This window comes from Scyliorhinus canicula, chromosome 5 (assembly GCF_902713615.1).
Source record: "Scyliorhinus canicula chromosome 5, sScyCan1.1, whole genome shotgun sequence".
Lineage (NCBI taxonomy): Eukaryota > Metazoa > Chordata > Chondrichthyes > Carcharhiniformes > Scyliorhinidae > Scyliorhinus > Scyliorhinus canicula.
Genome location: NC_052150.1, coordinates 212,757,587 through 212,778,261, shown reverse-complemented (window position 1 = coordinate 212,778,261; position 20,675 = coordinate 212,757,587). Strand labels below are relative to the sequence as shown.

General features: G+C 44.4%; 1 protein-coding gene across 6 annotated transcripts in view; it reads right to left on the bottom strand.

Annotated features, from left to right (window-relative positions):
* The window catches only part of LOC119966551 (5'-AMP-activated protein kinase subunit gamma-2), a 577,858-nt gene that overhangs the window by 102,245 nt on the left and 454,938 nt on the right, over window positions 1-20,675 (bottom strand). For 5 of the 6 annotated variants that reach the window (XM_038798441.1, XM_038798440.1, XM_038798439.1 and 2 more), the window contains 2 exons: window positions 8,640-8,691; window positions 569-675 (listed from right to left, as the gene is read on the bottom strand). In XM_038798441.1, coding sequence (XP_038654369.1) covers window positions 569-675; window positions 8,640-8,691 — 159 coding nt within the window. Of the gene's footprint in view, window positions 1-568; window positions 676-8,639; window positions 8,692-9,032; window positions 9,051-20,675 lie in introns of those variants that run through there. The other variant, XM_038798443.1, reaches the window with a different exon arrangement.

Sequence of the window (20,675 nt, the reverse complement as noted above, 5' to 3'; positions counted from 1 at the left end):
TTGAGGCATTCCATATGTTAAAAATGCTGTATAATTATTCTTGCTGTTGGTAAGAACCTGTTCTCTCTTTTATCTGCTTGCCATGCCATGATTGCTGTAGCATACAAGGCTACGGACCAAGTGCTGGAAAATGAGATTAGAATAGATAGGAATTTGATGGCTGGCATAGACATGATGGACAGAAGGGCCTCTTTCTGTGCTGTAACACCTGATGACAGAGACTGGGAAGTTACCATGCAAGAAACAGCAGATGCAATCCACATCTCAAGGCTCTTGTGTACTTTGTTTTGGAACTCTGTTCCCTCCCTAACAGCATTGTGGATGTATCTGCACCACATGGACTGCAATGGTTCAAGGCAGTGGCTCGTCATCACCTTCTTGAGGGCAATTAGTGATGGGCAATAAATGCTGGCTGAGCCAGTGAGGTCCACATCCCGTGAACGAGTAAATAAAGCTCCATCTCACTCACGTGAAAATACTTTATATATAAAAAAACAATACCAACATAATGAGCATGACCACACAGCTGCCCAAACCCTCAAAATGAAATTTAAAAAACACATCTTACTTGCAATGAAGTGTCAAATACAACAAGCTTTGAACTGGTGGGGACGATGTCATAGCACTTGTGGGATTTCATAAACCTCATATAAATATCACTGTCAGACTCTTCAGCTGTTAGAAAAACAGGAGAAAAGAAAGGTTACAGCATGGAAAGGACATTCCTTCATCATCTGCACAGCATGACAGGCTGCATTACCAACAAAAATAACCATTCACCCAATAATATCTATTCTGCCCTCATCGCAAAATGCAATTGGTTTCAACACTGATGCTTGCCCTACTCATTGTAGACACAAGGTACTGCGGCAGTGTATGTCCAAGCAGGCTGAAGTGAAGAGTCTCATGTGAAATAGGTGAGAGCTTATTTCTTTCAGTCTCTGAAGATATTGATTTGTGCTTTGTTATAGTTTTGAGCACTTCATTGCAAAAATACCAGCCTCCAATCAGTGTCAGGAGACCATTTCACGTGGATTGGGGGGTGGGGGTGTTCAGCACATCCTGTGTGCGCTGGCCATCAAGCATTTATCTATTCTAATCCCATTTTCCAGAACTTGGTCTGTAGCCTTCTATGCCATGACGTTTCAAGAGCTCATCTAAACGCTTATTAAATGGTATGAGGGTTGCTGTCTCAACCTTCCTTTCAGGCAGTGAGTTCTAGATTCCCACTGCCTCTGGGTGAAAATGTTTTTCTCAAATCCTCTGTAAATCTCCTGCCCCTCACCTTAAATCTCCTGCCCCTCACCTTAAATCTATGTCCCCTGGTTATTGACCCCCCAACTAAGGGGTAAGGTTTCTTCCCATCTACCCTAACTACATCCCTCAATTTGTTCCACCTCAATCAGGTTCCCCTCAGTCTCCTGTGCTCTAAGAAAACAACCCAGGCATATCCTGCCTCTTCATAGCTGAAACACTCCAGCCCAGACAACATCCTGGTGAATCTCCTCTGCACCCCTTCCAGTGCAATCACTTCCTTTCTATATAGAGTGGCGACCAGAACTGCAATACTCTAGCTATGGCCTAACCAGCGTTTTATGCAACTCCATCATAACCTCCCTGTTTTTACATTATATGCCTCGGCTAATAAAGGTAAGTATCCCATATGCCTTCTTAAACACCGTATCTACGACATGCACGTCAAAGTCCCTCTGGTGCGCAGTACAACCTATTGTCCTATCATTCATTGTGTATTCCAGTGCCTTGTTGTTCTTGCATCACCTCACACTTTTCAGGGTTAAATTAAATTCGCCACTGTTCTGTCTACCTGGCCAGCCCATCGATATCATCCTGTAATTGAAGGCTTTCCTCCTCGTTACTTACCACACCACCAATTTTCATGTCATCTGTGAACTTACTGATCACACCCCTCATATTCACATCTAGTACACTACAAACAGCAAGGGACACAGCACCGATCCCTGAAGTACACTGCTGGACACAGGCTTTCAGTCACAAAAACCATCACCCGCTGTCTCCTGCCACAAAGCCAGTTTTGGATCCAATTTGCCAAATTGCCCTGGATCTCATGGCCTCTTACCTTCTTGATCAGTTTCCCATATGTGGCCCTGTCAAAAGCCGTGGAAACACCACCCACCAGGTACGTGGCACATACTCGTGCGACTCGGCCAATGTAGTCTACCTCTTACGCTGCAGGAAAGGATGTCCTGAAGCGTGGTACATTGGCGAGACCATGCAGACACTGCGACAACGAATGAACGGGCACCGTGCGACAATCACCAGGCAGGAATGTTCCCTTCCAGTCGGGGAACACTTCAGCAGTCAAGGGCATTCAGCCTCGGATCTCCGGGTAAGCGTTCTTCAAGGCAGCCTTCAGGACACGCGACAACGCAGAATTGCCGAGGAAAAACTTATAGCTAAGTTCCGCACGCATGAGTGCGGCCTCAACCGGGATCTTGGATTCATGTCGCATTACATCAACTCCCCACCATCTGGCCTGGACTTGCAAAATTCCACCAACTGTTCTGGCTTGAGACAATTCACACCTCTTTAACCCGTGATTATCCCTCTCTCTGGATCTGTAATGATTTGATTACCTGCAAATTCTCGCATTCCAAGCATTGTCCGGCATCGCTGACTTTGTCTATATAAATGTTTCTGGATCATACCTCTCCAGTCACCTGAAGAAGGAGCTGCGCTCCGAAAGCTCGTGTTTGAAACAAACCTGTTGGACTTTAACCTGGTGTTGTAAGACTTCCTACTGTGCTCACCCCAGTCCAACGCCGGCATCTCCACATCACTGATGTTAAACTCACTGGCTTGTAATTACCTGTTTTTTTTCCTCCTTCCTTTCTAGAATAATGGTACCACATTAGCAGTGCTCTGGCACCTCGGAGGGGATTTGAAAATTAGCATCAGAGCCCCTGCAATCTCCTCACTTGCCTACGTACTCCCTTAGTAGCCGAAGATACATCTCATCTGGGCCGGGGATTTATCCACTTTAACCCCACAAACTCTCGCTCTCAATGCTAACCTGTTCAATTATTAACAGACTCCATCCGCCTTGCTTTCTTTAACTGCATTTTCCTTCTCCATAGTGAATTCAGATGCAAAATATTAATTGAATACCTGCTAAGATATCATCCCTCCTCACTACAGTAATTGACTCCTTGATCAATATTTCAACACCACCTCCTTTGCTGCACCCCCCCTCCCCCCATCATATCTCTATACCCCGGAATATTGAGCTGCCAGTCCAACCCCTCCCTCAACCACGTCTCTGGATAGCAATATCATATCCATCCCCCCCCCCCCCCCCCCCCCCCCCCCCAAAGAGCACTAGCAAACCTCCCCGCAAGGTTGTTAGTCCTGTTTCAGTTCAGGTGCAACCTGTCCTGTACAGGTCCCACCTTCCCCAGAAATGGATGCAGTGATCCAGGAAACTAAAGCCCTCCATCCCACACCAACCCTTCAGCCACACATTTATCTGCTCTATCCTTCTGTTCCTATACTCACCAACATGTGACACTAGTAATCCAGAGATTACAACCTTTGAGGTCCTGCTTTTTAATCTGCTACCTAGCTCCCTAAAGACTTGTTGCAGGCCTATGGCACACCGCCTTCCAGATGAGACGTTAATCTGAGGCCCCACCTGCTCTCTTGGGTATCACAGGAAATCCCAAGGCACTATTTTGAAGAACAAAGGATTTCTCTGAAGTGTCTGAGCCAATATTTATCTCTCAACGAACAAAACTATCACTTAACCACCAAAACAAGTTACCTCATAATTGTCACATTGCTGAGCAGAGATTAGCTTCTGTGTTTCCTACATTTCAACACATTTTAAAAATTAATTTAACAATAATAATGAGCTTTATTATTGTCACAGGTACGCCTACATTAACACTGCAATGAGTTTACTGTGAAAATCCCCTAGTGGGTACACAGAGGGAGAATTCAGAATGTCCAATTCACCTAACAAGCATGTCTTTCGGGACTGGTAAGAGGAAACCACGCAGACATGGGGAGAACATGCAGACTCCACACAGACAGTGATCAGCGCCGGCCCTAGGGTTGCTGGCGCCCCGGGCAAGCTGAACTTCGGCGCCCTTCGGGGGGGGGCGGGGCCGGGGGGGTAGGGGGTGGGCGGGTCCGAGCCTGAGGCCCCGGGGGGGGGGGGGGGGGCGGGCGGAGGGGGATGGGAGGGGGGGCGGCCACCGCGCATGCGCATTTGGCACCGGCCCATCTGCGCATGCGCGGGACCCGAGTCTCTGGCGCCCCCTAGCACATGGCGCCCCGGGCGACTGCCCGAGTTGCCGGTACCTTGGGCCGGCCCTGACAGTGATCCAGGCCAGGAATCGAACTTGGGACCCTGGCCCTGAAGAGCATCACATAAATTTGTTGATAAGATTATGAAATGAATCAACTTCAGTTCAGTTAATGATAACCTTAATACGATTTGAATCTTTGGGGAAATAAAATAAAATTTTGGTGGATAGGAGGAATGTAGTGGGTTATCTTAAACTTTCCGACAGGATGCTGTGCAGAAGACATGTTGGGTGATGCTGAAAGGTTTGAAATGAGAAGAGGTGATAGCAAGTTGAGTTAAAGATGGTTAGAATGGAGGAAACAGGAGGGCAGGAGCTGATAGCAAATTTTCAGAGTAACTAGAAGGAGGCAGGTTCCACAGGGTTCTGTTCTGGGGCCATTTCACTGCTTTGGAAGAGGGACCACAGCTGTATGCAATTCTGGGCTTCAGTAATAGGACAGATGCTGAGGCAATAGAGAGGATACAGCGTAAGCTTACTAGAATGCTTACTGGTATGAGGAACCACACGCAAGAATAAAAACTTGCTTTCATTAGAAAAAGGAAGGGGTCATTTAATAGAGAAACAGGTTTCTAGTGACTGAAAGAGCCAAAACAAGGGAACATGGATAATTAAATGTTAGCAAATTAGGATAGAGAACAGGAGAAATGTTTTTTGCACAAAAGGGTTATAATTGAAGCACGAGCCAATGTCAACATTACAAAGGGGTTTGAAGAAAAGGGGAATAAAATGACACGTAGACGGAGCAAAAGTCTGAAATTAGTGCTGCTGCCCTTCTGCAGAAATAATATCAACACAAACTGGTTTGGACCACGGCTTGTTTCCATTGTAATTCAATGTTATTCTATTTTAGTCATGTCGTAGTCAAAGATGGCTAATTTTGTATATGTACTGATGAGTCAGGTGCGAGTCATTTTAAAAATAAGATCCTCAACGTAATCCCTAGTCTAGGGTGAGCTTGCTGCTCTTGGCAAATAAGTGGCATTATAATGGGTCTCAGCATGGGGGACATGGGAATTTTTTTTTTAAATTGCATAAATTAAACGTCCCTACAGCTGATTGTTGTCCAGTGACTTCTAACAGAAATCACCCACACAGATCTGGTCTGGAGGAGGGATTGGTTTTGGACACCACATAGGAGGGGCTGACGACATAGGTCATTTAAAAATTATGAAGGGGCTGGATAACATAAACCTAGAAAAGATATTTTAAACTTGTGCAGGGAGTCCAAAACTCGAGGACATAAGGCCATTGTGCCTACTGAGGCTGAGTATAATTTCCAGAATGGCAAATTCCTCGTAGGTCAACGAATGACCTTAATGCAGTCAGGAGGAACAGGCGAAATTCGAAGCTGCATCCCAATAAAAAATAGGAGATAGATAAGGCTAGGACATACTATGCAGGCTTTCACACGTAGATTGAGCCACCTGGGGATGAAATATCGGATAGCAGCCAAGTGCCTATGAAACCTTAATCAAATATGAGTCAGCACTTTCAGGAGAATAAAAGCAGAAAAGAGCACTCAACTCCAAAAACCCTCAGAATGGCTCCAAATCAGCTATTTAAAAAAAACTGTCTGTAATATCCAACATTTTAGGTAGCGTAACTGATACCTGCTGTTGAGAAATAAATCATGATTTTGATTGATTCCCACTCCAGAAGACCATTGAAACATTTTTTGCAGAATGGGTCAAGGGAGAACTGGCTGAACAAAAAGTACATTTCCTAAACGGACGCACAGTGGTTAGCACTGTTGCTTCTCAGCGCCCAGGAACCCAGGTTCGATTCCCCGCTGGGTCACTGTCTGTGCAGAGTCTGCACGTTCTCCCAGTGTCTGCGCGGGTTTCCTCCGGGTGCTCCGGTTTCCTCCCACAGTCCCGAAAGATGTGCTTGTTAGGTGAATTGGACATTCTGAATTCTCCCTCAGTGTACCCAAACAGGAGCTGGAGTGTGGCAACTAGGGGCTTTTCACAGTAACTTCATTGCAGTGTTAATGTAAGCCTACTTGTGGCAATAATAAAGATTATTATTATACAACACACTAATCTCTTCTGATAAGTCTTTTAGTCTGCCATCGCTATTTTGTGCTAACTTTCTCCCAAGAACATGTTCTTGTCAACTCCAAGCACAGGATCCTAACAAACCAAAATCATTTCACATTTGCTCCTCATGGGAAGAATTATTGCTCAGACTTAATACACGTTTTAGGAGCAAGTGAAGACAGTAACTGGACTGTCAGGCATTGTCTCTCTCCCTCATACAGCACATTTTAGAAATTAACCACTGCTCTTCAGCTATGGTCAGGCATTTCATTTCTGTTGGATCAATACCGCAGAGTGGATAATTAATCGGATAGTGTAAACATGTTCAAATCAGCCATATGTGCCCACAGAATTCCAGAACAGAATACATTGACATACCAGCTGCATGTTTATCAAATTTGAATTGTTGAAAGGAAGTATTAAGCTACAATAAACAGTACCAAAAAAAAACTGAATTTAAAATATTGAAATGCAATTTTTTTTTTTTTAAAGTTCAACACAGAATGCTTTTATTCTAATAAATTGACTTTTGCAATTACATTTTAACTTCGAATTCAATTCACATGCACAAAAGCAGATTGCCAATGGAAACCTGAACTAAACTCTTGTTCAAAAGCTAACTTTTATTCAAGGTTTCCATCTCTTCATTTTAGGCTTTCCAATTTCTAACCAAAGATGACCAATCTCTGTCTGTGTGGAGTTTGCACATTCTCCCCATGTCTGCGTGGGTTTCACCCCCACAACCTAAAGATGTGCATGTTAGGTGGATTGGCCACGCTAAATTACCCCTTAATTGGAGAAAAAATAATTGGGTACTCTAAATTTCTAACAAAACAATACATGACCAACCTTCGTTGAAAAAAATTGTTTTTTTAAAAAACACAATAAATCTGGCACTAATCCAACCTTTATGCAGCAAAACAGGTGTCATGCTTTTGAATGCCATAGCATTTAATGTCTACCTCTCGGGACCAACTCAAGAGGCAATGATTACCCTGGCAAGCTGCAAAGTCTGTGTCATGCAATTATTTCTGAATCTTAATTTTTCATTTTCTTAAACTTTAGCTCACACCTTATTGCTCAATGATCTGCTTTAATTTCACGGCTTCGGGGGGAAAAGGAGAAAGGCCCCTTCCAAGCAAAGTACACAATTAGCCGATCAATGGTTACACTTTACATAAACACGTTTTTTCCTTCCAATTAAAATTCACAGTTCTTACTCAAACATCCCAGATCACTAGCCACAGGACACAGCAAATACCAACTGAATATTTCAGCATAAAGTCAAACAGTTGAACAACAGCAAATCCCTGAACATAGAACACACAGTGCAGAAGGAGGTCGTTCGGCCCATCGAGTCTGCACCAACCCACTCTAAGGCCTCACTTCCACCCTGTAGCCCCGTAATCCAATAACCCCATCTAACCTTTTTTGGACAATAAGGGCAATTTGGCATGTCCAATCCACCTCAACTGCACATCTTTGGACTGTGGGAGGAAACAAGAGCACCCAGAGGAAACCCACGCAGACACGGGGAGAACATGCAGACTCCGCACAGACAGCGACCCAGCGGGGAATCAAACCAGGAATCCGAGTCTAGTGTGCAGCAAGCACCGGTGCCACACATCCAGATACATTAACCAAAACCTTCAGGAAACAAGTGAAATTGTACATTTCATTAAAAACGTATTGATTAAACACCTTAAGTGACATATATTTAGCAAATGGTGTTTAGATACGTGAATGGGCAGGGGAAATATCAAACATTAATGGGGGGGGGGGGGGTGAAGAATGAAGAAACACAGTTAAGTGAGATTAGGTTAAAAATTGGCAGTAGCTCTCTCCTTCACACACACTGGGTGCCAATACAGCTTTGTACCAAATACAGGTCTCTCAAGTTCACACATGGGCATCAGTCAAATAACACAAACAGCTTGAACCAACAACACATGATAAATACATACCCTACACCACCCATTAATGTGGTGCGGAGATGGTGATTTATAGATTAAACAATAAAAAAAAGTGTGCAGGAGAGCGTGATGGGGTGGGAAGAGGGAAGAGGAGAGAAAATAATGGGATGGGAAAAGGACAGATTTATTAAAAAAAAGAACAAAAGGAGGAGGAGGAGGGGAGGGTGGCTTTAAACAACTTTCATCTGTGGAGCAAACATATTCTTTAAGAGAGTGTGAATGAACCCCACTCCCCAGGCCCAGCCTGCTGCCGGGGGGGGGGGGGTCAGGAATCTCACCTTCATCCTCCAACTCCAGCTTCTCCAGCATACCTTCCGCCGAGCCTTGTACCTAGGGTGGGAGAGAGAGGAAGAGGGCGACAAGGGGGGGAGCGGAAACAAAAGAGACGATTAAAATGTATAATTCGTGTGTCTGTGCGGGTATGCGGCGGCTTCTGTCTGAGCGGCGCGGACGCTACCTCCCCCCTCCCAGGCCTCCCTCCCTCCACTCGCCGATCCACTCCCGACCAACCCGGCGATCGATTCCTCCCGGCTGAGTCCGGCCCTAACAACGGAGCAGCCCACCCACCGGGAACACGGAGAGGGGTGTTGGGGGGGGGGGGGGGGGGGGAAGCGCGCGCTCTCTCTCCAAGCAGGGAAGCTGGTCTGTGTAACTCGGTGCCAGTCAAATACCTTTTGGCCTAATGTGCTTTCTTGCCCTTTCGCATCCGCGAACGTTATGAAAGGAGATTCGAATACACGGTGTGCGTGCAGCCCCCCCCCCCCCAAAACCGATATTGGAACAGCCCGATTTGCTGCAGTCATAACGTGAGGGGGACTTTACCTGGGCCTCAGTACAGATAGGTACACTGTGCACTCAATACAATGAAGACTGCATTAAATACATTACACATTGCATTAATAAGTGCATTAAATACATTGCACACTGCATTAATAACAGTGCATTTAATATATTGCACACTGCATTAATACAGTGCATTAAATACATTGTATACTGCATTAAATACATTGCACACTATCAAATACAGTGCATTAAATACATTGCACACTGCATTAAACAGTGCATTAAATATGTTGCACACTACATTAAATAAAGTGCGTTCAGTACATTGTACATTGAATTAATACAGTGCATTCAATACATTACACTGCATTTAATAGTGCACACTGCATTAATGGCAATGCATTAAATACATTATACACTGCATTAAATAGCGCACTGATAACTGCATTAAATACAGTGCACTAAATACATTGCACACTGCATTAAGCATTTACATTGCACACTGCATTAAGCATATTGTGTATTGTATTAAATATATTTCACACTCCATTAAATATATTGCACAGAACATTAAATACACTACATTAAATGTACGGAAATGCATTCACCCAAAGAGTGGTGAGATTGCAGAACTCGCGTCACAGGGAGTGGACAATGGAAATAGTATAGTTGCAATTAAGGGGAATCTAGTTAAGTATATGAGGAGACGGGAATACTGTAGATGGTGATGAGGAAAGATGGGAGGAGGCTCACGTGCCAGGTCAAAACCGAAATGGGTTGGTTTGGCTGAATAGTCTGTTTCTGAGCCATTTAACCTATGCAATACGTGATATGCATCACTGTAAATACACAAAGGGTTAATGCAGGTACACTGTAACTAGGTAAACACTAGTGGGAGCACCAGAGTTGATATGCAGACATACAGCTAATGAACACTTAGAATAGGACACGACCAATGGGCAGTCAAGAAACCCAGAGGTGGCTCCATCACAAGGGGGCAACCCATATAAAAGAACAGGGCACACATGCTCTTTCTCTTCCCATAGGCGACACTCAGAGAGGGAGGAGCAGACCAGGAAGCATCACACCCACCGCATGGATTAGAGCAGACTGATTAGTGAGATTGAGGTACTATAGCAGGATCAGCAGGAGGGTCGAACTCAAGTAGGAGAATTGTTAACTGTTCAATAAATGTGTTAAACCTATCTCCAAGTCTGAACCTTCCTTTATCAGAGTATACATCAAGGAAGCAGCTTATGCTGCATGAAGAAGCATAACACAACATGCAATATGGCACATTGCATAAAATACATTTTAAACTGCCTTTATATATTGTCCACTCCTTTAAATGCATTGCATACTGCATTAAGTATATGCGTAATGCTGCCTTAAACATGCACAGATATGAACACTGCATTGGTGTTCAGCGCCGGCTCTAGGGTTGCTGGCGCCCCGGGCAAGCTGAACTTCGGCGCCCTCGGGGGGGCCGGGGCCGGGGGGGGGGGGGGGGGTCGGGGGGGGGGGCCGAGGGTGGGGGCCGGGGCCGAGGAGGGGGGGGCGGTGTGGGGGGGGGGGCGGTGTGGGGTGGCCGAGGAGGGGCGGACCCGAGGGGGGGGCGGGGCCGAGGAGGGGCGGACCCGAGGGGGGCAGGGCCGAGGAGGGGCGGACCCGAGGGGGGCGAACACGCGGGGGGGGCGGACGGACGCGGGGGGCGGACGGACGCGGGGGGCGGGCGGACGCGGGGGGCGGGCGGACCCGAGGGCGGGGCGGGGGGGCGGACCCGAGGGGGGCGGACCGAGCGGGTGGGGGCGGACTGAGCCGGGGGGCCGCCCTGGGGGCTGGCGGCCACCGCGCATGCGCTGGTTGGCACCGGACCAACTGCGCATGCGCGGGACCCGAGTCTGGCGCCCCCGAGCACATGGCGCCCCGGGCAACAGCCCGAGTTGCCGGTGCCTTGAGCCGGCCCTGTTGGTGTTTTAGGTTGCCAACCCTACAGGATCCTCCAGGAGTTTCCAGAAGTTAAAGTCAATCTCCAAGACACTACTGCAAGAAACCCAGGTTAAATTCATTGCAGTATTTTAAGAAATGATGAGTTTTCTTAGTTTAATTTGTTACTTATGCTCTTTGGTAATCACCCAATGAAGAGTATGTTTGTTTCCCAATTGGTGTGGGAACATGGTTTTTCTTTTTTAAATAAGTTTACCATACCCAATTCATTTTTTCCAATTAAGGGGCAATTTAGCGTGGCCAATCCACCTACTCTGCACATCTTTCGGTTGTGGGGGTGAAACCCATGTAAACTCCACATGGACAGTTTCCCAGAGCCGGGATTGAACCTGGGACCTCAGCGCGTGAGGCAGTAGTGCTAACCACTGTGTCACCGTGGTGCCCGGAACATGGTTTTTCTGTAGGACAGGATCATGGAGTCAATGCGGTTGGAGACAGGACAGCATGTGGTTAAAACCTGCAGAAATACATCTAACCAGGAAGTGCTTGAAAAAGTGCAGTAGATCTGGTAGCATTTACGGAGTAAGAAACAGAGATAACGTTCTTCAGGAAAAAAAAAAGTCACATTGGACTTGAAACATTAACTCTGTTTCTCTTGCCGCAGATGTGGCCAGATCTGCTGAATTTTCCAGCACTTTCAGTTCTTATTTCAAATTTCCAGCTTCTGCAGTAGTTTGCTTTTATTATACCACTAAGCAGAGTTGGCAAACCCAGATAACAAATGATGCTGGTATTGCCATATATACTCATGTGAAGGTCAAGTTTCTAAGACTAGCAGCACGGTGGTGCAGTGGTTAGCATTGCTGCCTCATGGTGCCAAGGTCCCAGGTTCGATTCTGGGTCACTGTCCGTGTGGAGTTTGTACATTCACCCCGTGTTTGCGTGGGTTTTGCCCCACAACCCAAAGATGTGCAAGGTAGGTGGATTGGCCATGCTAAATTGCCCCTTAATTGGAAAAAATGAATTGGGTACTCTAAATTTATTTTTAAAAAAGTTTCTAAGACTAAATCTTTAGCCAAAAAGTAAGCGTTGGCTTTTACACAAATAGTAGTTTTGAGGGTTTGAAATCCACCTGTGGTAATATGCATCACTGTAAATACACAAGGGGTTAATGTAAATACATGTAGCTAGCTAGACACTAGAGGGAGCACCAGAGACATGACACACAGACACTCAACCAATAGATCAGTTAGATAGGACACGACCAATGGGCATTCACGATACACACAGAGGTGACACGACCACAGGAGGGCATTACACCAACCCATATATAAAGGACACCGCATACATGATCTGCCTCTTTCCAGTGGAGAGTCAGTGAGTAGAAACATAGGGTTGATTCAATATCACTCCCACCACGTGTATTGTAGCAGACTGGTTAGTCAGTCTGAGTAGCTATCGAAGGATTAACAGCAGTGCCGAACCCGAGTAATAGAAGTGTAAATAGTTTAATAAACGTGTTGAAGTTATCTCCAGTCTGAACCTTCCTTTGTCAAATGCACCACAAGGAAGCTGCTTATGCTACACCTAGAGCATAACAAGACACCATCCTCTTCCATCATCTGGCTATTGGAGAGTTGCCAGGTTAGAGGCTGTTCCCACCAACTCTGCCACCAATAGCGGCACAAAAGGAGGCAAAAGGTATTTGTACTATTGAATTTTTATTTGTGTGGGCTGGTTTAGCACAGTGGGCTAAGACAGCTGGCTTGTAATGCAGAACAAGACGCGAGTTCAATTCCCGTACCAGCCTCCCCCAACATGCCCCAGAATCTTGCGACTAGCGGCTTTTTCACAGTAACTTCATTGAAGCCTACTTGTGACAATAAGCGATTATTATTATTCATAAATAAATAGTAACAAAATTCATGGCAGTCTCATCCATGCTCCCAATACATCTCCAACTATTTGTTTGTGCATATTTGATTATAAACCACTGAAATACGAGAAGCCCATCATCAAGTTGGAGACGCTGTGAAAGCTTGTATTTTTGTTTTCGCAGCACCAAAGTGTTTCTCTTCATAAACCTGGTACACCATCCAGGGCTGGCTTTCTGAAATTCCTAATTTTCCTGCTTGTTTCAGGGCAAACATTTGAACAGATCTTTGAGGAACCGAGAGTCCATCCTGCTGATTTTAATTTGCGTACATTGCAACTGCAGCCACATGCGAGGCATCCCTCTGTAGGTTTATTCTGACGCATCAGCTTAAGCTGCAGAGCGACCTACCCCCAATGTCTAACGTTCTTCTCCAATATCTTGAATTCGCCAGCTGCTGCACCATTATCTGTCTGCTCTATGTATATGCCTGGTCTGTACGCAGAACAATACTTTTCACTGTACCTCGGTACACGTGACAACAAACCTAAATCACATCAAATCAATCTCGGCAACTTCAACGGGGCTGTGTATCTGTTCCTTCTTGACATCATGTTGCTGTATTGGTGGGAAAGCAGCATGCACCAGTGAAGTGGTAGCCGACAGCACGTGTTGATGTGTGCAGACACGAGGAGCTGAGCAACTGCCTGGGATGGTTTGCTATCCTACGATTCTATCAATGAGTAAGTCTGCACCAGGGTGTGTTTGACCTCAGCGGCGAGCGAGTGGTAAGTTCAAAGAATTTGGATGTTTTTTTGACCAATAAAGCCAGGGGTCGACTTATACATGAGATATACGAAAAGTAAATGATTTTTTTGGCCAAAAGCTGGGGCTGACCTTTACACCCGGTCAACCATTAAACGAGTTAAACCTTGGTTGCCCTGAGAACATTTTGAGTCAGGAGGTAGGGATGGTAGATTTTTATTTCATCCTAGCTCACAAATTATCCAATGTATTTTACAGGAGCGGCACGGCACGTGGCACAATGGTTAGCACTGCTGCCTCCCAGTGCCAGGGACTCAGGTTCAATTCCAGCTTTGGGTAAAAGCAAATTACTGCAGATGCTGGAATCTGAAGCAAAAAGAGAAAATGCTGGAAAATCTCAGCATCTGAAAAGGAGAGAAAAGAGCTAACGTTCAAGTCCAGATGACCCTTTTGTCAAAGCTTTTTCTGGTCTCAAATCCTCCCTGCCTGTCCTCCATATCCCTTAAACCCTTTTTTAAAATCAGAAATATATCTATCCCTTTCTTGAAACCACCCAATGATTCAGACTCCACCGCACCATGGGGCAGTGGGCGCTACAAATTCACCACCCTCTGCAACAAGCAGTTTCTCCTCAATAGCCCCTTAGTGAGTTTGTGTAGGAGGGTCGGTGCAGACTCAATGGGCCGAACGACTGCCTTCTGCACTGTAGGGATTTTAAAAGTCAATTTTACAACTTGCCAAGATGCAATCTGAAGTCATGATCTCGAGGCTGCAAAACGCTGCAACAGTCTTTCTGCATGTGGCCATTTTATTTAAGTAAGCATACAAATACTGCATTAGGTAAATGCATTAGGTAAAAACTCATTTAGATATACATACTGAATTAGATATGCACATACATATATATATGTAAAATATAAATTTACAGAAGGTATTAAGTATACATACCAATTTGGTATTAGGTATATATGCACATTATGTTAAACATATATCATATTGCATTTGTAAAGAATCGTGCATTGGAAATATACACAATGTACAAGATATTGAACGAAAGCCGTCTGCATCTTAGTCACGTACTATATATTACATTTTATTTTTACATATACTAGATATAATGAGAGGTTCTTGCATTTCAACCACTCTGCACTAGTCTAAAGCATTATATACGCTATCTGAATTGGATAATGACTGACCTGCTACTTATTCAGTTACTGTATAATACATTGTATTTGATATGTATAATCTGCATTGGCTAGTGAAAACTGCCTGCACAATAAGAAAGCTGACTGCACCTCAATCAATGAGCTACGCAATGCATTAGGTAATGGGAGACAGCAGTCTGGACATCATCTACCAAAAGGAAAATCACTGCACTCAAATGGAGTAGAGTTCAAATAATACGTACTCATCCTTGAGCCCATCTCCAATCCCATGTCCTCCAAGCAAGGTACCCCACTTTAAAGCAGTGGAATTACTCTCTCATCATAAGAACAATACATGATAGAAATACAGCCAGGGCAGCATGTGGCTAGCACTGTTGCCTCACAGTGCTGAGGTCCCAGGTTCGATCCCGGCCCCGGGTCACTGTCCGTGTGAAGTTTGCACATCCCCTGTGTTTGCGCGGGTCTCACCCCCACAGCTCAAAAGATGTGCAGGGTAGGTGGATTGGCCACGCTAAATTGCCCCGTATTGGAAAAAATAAATTGGGTATTCTAAATTTATTTTTTTAAAGTATATAAATACAGCCATACTAAGTCTTAAAGTCTGGTGATCTTATGTAGAAACATTGCACATCAAGTTTATAATACATATTTCAAAGCATCAGTAATGCATCCCCAGCAGAAATAAGCAGCTTTTTTTGCGAATCTCACTGACACACGCTACCTTACATCTCAAGTGTCTAACACAATATTTCAAAGCAGTGATTCTGCAGTCTCACAATAAACTGGAATGAACTTCAAGCTACAGGCTAAAGCCAGCACAATCCAGGACAGATGCTTCCAATACTCTGGAGCAATCACAAGCATGGCGGCTCACAGAGCTATCCAAACTCTGTAACATTGGCCTTACTGTAAAAAGCAGGGAAATCCAATGTCCACTTCAACAACCTCTCCCTCCATCCGTTCTCAGGCTCCAAGGGAAGATGGCATATACTCAACCTTAAATTACCTCAGGTTTCGCCACTTAAAATGCCGTACGGTTGTTGTCAACAGTTCAGTATTTCATCATTCTGATAACTGGAGATATATAATTGGAGACCACATATATACTGGGGATAATGTTTATTATAAATAGGAGTGACATCATCAAATGGCAGGTGTGTTATTCAGGACAAATGGAAATGAGGATGAACACAAATAAAACTTGGATTTGACTGAATTTACACCGTGGAAAGGACAAAACCATTTTTTATTTTTAATGGGACAAAACCATTTCTAATTCCTCAACCCTTTATAATGGCAGAATGTTACAGCACACAAAGAAACTACTAGCATTATCAGGCCTGCAACTGTCCAAGGAGGATGGTTGCATGGTGGCTATTTTATTGGACTGGTAATCCAGAGGCTCAGGCTGATGCGCTTGGCCATGGGTTCAAATCCCACCATGGCAGCTGGTGGAATTTGAATTAAATTGATTAATAAATCTGGAATTAAAAGCTAGCCTGAGTAATGCAAGTATGAGATTGCTGTAAAAAGCCATTTGATTCTCTAATGGAGATAAAGGCACTTGTGTCATGGGAGTGTACCTTTAAGAAATGGGTGTTTATCAAACAGCTGCAGTGATGCCATTGTGTGGGTGGAGCTGGGCTGTGTCTCTGGCTTTTACTTTCGTTTTGAGCTGGAAGCTGTTTGTGGGTTTGTGTTTTGCTTTCGTTTTAGGCAGTTGAAAGCTGAATTCAGACAGGGAAGATTCATTTTGTCTCTCTCTCTCTGTATGTTAAAAGGTGTCCAGATCACTTGATAATTTAAAAGTGATAACTGTCTTGTGTAAAGAATTGATGCCTACTGCTTTGTTAAAAAGGGGGTTTGGCTTATGGATGTTGTTAGGAAAGTTATGAAGGATTACATATAGAGTACTGTATCTGTGGGGGGTAGTTGTGTTGGTAGTTGATAAAATGTTTACTGTGTGTTTGTAAAATGTGAACTGAATTCATAGAATAAACATTGTTTTGTTTAAAAATACTTAAGGTCTCTGTTGCATAACATCTGGAAGGTAACAGTTTCTACCAGTATTTGAAAAGAAAAAGGGTAACCAAAGTGAATGTGGTTTCTTAGAGGGTGAGACTGGGAAATGAATAATGGAAAACAAAGAAATGGTGGAAGTGTTGAACAGTTACTTTGTGTACATCTTCATAGTAGAAAACCTGCACATCCAGACATAGGAACAGCTTCTTCCCCAAAGCTAGACTCCTCAGACTTCCCCACAGCGACTAGACTCCTGAATGACTCCCCCTCGGACTGATCTGTTTCCTGTAAGAACACTATTCACAATGCCCTATGCTGCTCTTGCTCATGTATTTGCTTTGTTTGGCCCCTTGTTCCACACTGTAACCAATCACTGTTTGTCGATGTACCATTTGTCAATGTACTCTGTCGATTATTATTTTTTTGTCTACTATGTACGTACTGTGTACGTTCCATTGGCCGCAGAAAAATACTTTTCACTGTACTTCGGTACATGTGACAATAAATCAAATCAAATCAACAGACAAGAACACAAGAAATAGAAGCAGGAGTAGGCCACCAGGCTCTTCAAGCCTGCCCCACCATTCAATACGATCATGGCTGATCTATGCCGGACTAAACATCCTTTTCTTTGCCACTTCCCCATATCCCTCTATTCCTTGATCTATCAAATATTTATCCACCTCCACTTCAAATGCTTCTATTGATACAGTCTCCACCACCCTCCGGGGCAGAGAATTCCGGAGATTCAGTATCCTCTGTGAGAAGTAATTTCTACGCACCTCAGATTTAAATGACCTGGCCCGTTATCTTGTAGCTATGCCCCCTTGTTCAAGACTCTCCCACTCGGGAAAACATCTCACCATCTACCCTATCAAGACCCCTCAGGATGTGTTTGATTATGGTCATCCCTCACTCCTCTAAATTCCAAGGAATACACACCCAGATTACTTAGTCTCTCTTGATAGGACAACCCTCTCATCTCAGGTATTAGCCTGGTGAATCCCCTTTGGACTGCCTCCAATGTTACACTAACCTTTTGGAGGTAAAAGGATCAAAATTGTACGCAGTATTCCAGGTGAGGCCTCACCAACACTCAGTACAATTGAAACACAACCTCCTTATTTTTAAACTCCACCCTTTGCAATAAAGGCCAAAATGCTACTTGCTTTCTTAATTACTTGTTGGACCTCCCTGTTAACATTTTGAGATTCATGCACGAGAACACTTAGATCCCTCTACCTCACTCACCTGCAGTCTCTCTCCATTGGGGAGGTGGTGGCATAGTGGTACTGCCACTGGACTAGTAAACCAGAGACCCAGAGTAATGCTCTGGGGACCCAGATTCAAATCCCGCCACTGCTGATGGTGAAATTTGAATTCAATAAATATCTGGGATTAAAAGTCGAACGATGACCATTAAACCATTGTCAATTGTCATAAAAACCGATCTGGTTCACCAATGTCACTAAAGTTCACAGAAGAAAATCTGCCATCCGTATCTGGTCTGGCCAACATGTGACTCTAGACACACAGCAATGTGGTTTATTCTTAACTGCCCCCTCAAGGGCATTTAGGGTTGGGCAACAAATTCTGCCATAGACCCCGATGCCCACAGGAACAAATAAAAAAAAGTTAATAATCTGCCTGTTGATTCCTCCGACCGAAGTGCATGACCTCACACTTCCCCCCCGACATTTGCCAGGATTTTTTCCAGTCACCCAATCTATCTATATCCTGTTGCAGAATCACAATATCCTCATCACATCATTTCCTTCCACCTATTTTTGTATCATCAGCAAATTTAGAAACCTTAGATTTTTCCTTCCTCCAGGTCATTAGTGCAAAGAATGAACAATTGCAGAACAATTCACGAATTACATCTTTCCACTCTGAAAGTGAACCATTTTTTCAACTCTCTGTTTTTCTATGTGACAGCCAGATTTCAATCCACACTAAAACACTTCCTCCAAATAAATATATTTTTATTTTATGCACCAGCCTCTTATGCAGCACTTTGTCAATTGCCTTTTCGAAATCTATATACACTACATCTACAGGTTCCCCTTTATCTACTCCCTGTTACATCCTCAAATAATTCAAACAAATTAGTCAAACACAATTTAACTTAGTAAAACCATGTTGACTAGGTTTAATTATTTTCAGTTTTCCTAAATGATTTGCTATTTCTTCCTCGATTACTGACTCCAGCGTCTTGTCAATAATAGATGTTAAACTAACTGGCCTGTAGTCCCCTGCCTTCTGCCTTTTTGAAGAAGGGAGTCACATTGGGATTCTACTCTTCCGGTACCCTCCCGGAATTTAGCGAGTTACGAAAAATTCCAAACGCTGGGTCCACTATCTCTACAGCCACTTCCATTAAAACCCTAACGTGCAGCTCATTGGGTCCTGGTGACTTGTCTGCCTTTCGCCTCTTGAGTTTCTCGAATACTCTCTCCCTTGTGATTGGGATTTTTGTAAGTTCTACCATGTTATTTGAAATCAGCCCATCAGATATCTTGGGATATTTGCAATGTCATCCACGGTGAAGACTTGATACAAAAAATATATTTAGCATATCCATCATTTCTTTGTTTGCTGTTATTAATTCACCAGCCTCGTTCAGTAGAGGTTCCGCATTTACCTTTGCCACCCGCTGCCTATTTATATATTCATAGAAACTCATACTGTTTGTCTTTATACTGCATGCAAGTTCTCTCTCAAAATTCATTTTCTCTCTTTTTATGAGCTTTTTAGTCTTTATCTGTTGGATCCTAAAAACTTCCCAATCCTTTGATCTACCACCAAAAAGAAAATCTCAGCAGGTCTGGCAGCATCTGTAGGGAGAGAAAAGAGCTAATGTTTCGAGTCCAGATGACCCGTTGTCAAATGCTAAAAGACAGTGAAAGTGGGAAATATTTACACTGTGGAGTGAGAACGAAAGATGAGTCATAGCCACAGAAACCCAGGAAACAGAGTGGTAATGACAGTCCCCAGAGCGAACAAAAGGTGTGAAAGGCCAAACAGAAACTAACATCAGAGGGTAAGCTGTGACAGATGTAGATGTGGGGGGAGGGGAAGGGAGAAGTAAAGGGGAGAAAAGGTTCCAGTGAAGCTCAACGCAAAACTGGAGGAACAACATCTCATCTTCCGGTTAGGCACGCTACAGCCTTCCGGTCTCAACATCGAATTCAGCAACTTCAGATGATTAGCTTGAGCCCACCTTGACCCCTTTGTTTTCATCCCATTTCATTTTAACTGTCTTTTACCTTTTCTTTATTTCTTGTCTTTCCTTATATATATATTCCACCGCCCCCCCCCCCCCCCCCCATCTTATCCCCCTTTCCTTTTCTCCCATTTGCTTCCCCCTTCCCCTCTCCCCACATCTCCAGGCTACCAAGGAGGCAAAGGCCCAAATGTCAGCCTCTCTGGCCCCCTGGACTCCCGGATCTTCTGACACCCCAAAGATCTCCACCTCTGGACTCGGGGCCACCCTCGTTTTTAGCACCGTGGACATGACATCGGAAAATCTCTGCCAGAATCCCCTAAGCTTCGGGTGTGCCTAAAACATGTGGACATGGTTTACGGGCCCTCCTACACACCGTCCTCGACCCCATAAAACCTGCTCATCCGGGCCACCGTCATATGTGCCTGGTGAACCACCTTGAATTGCGTCAGGCTGAACCTGGCACATGATGAGGATGTGTTGACTCTACTCAGAGCATGCTCCCACAGACCTGCATCTAGCTCCTTATCAG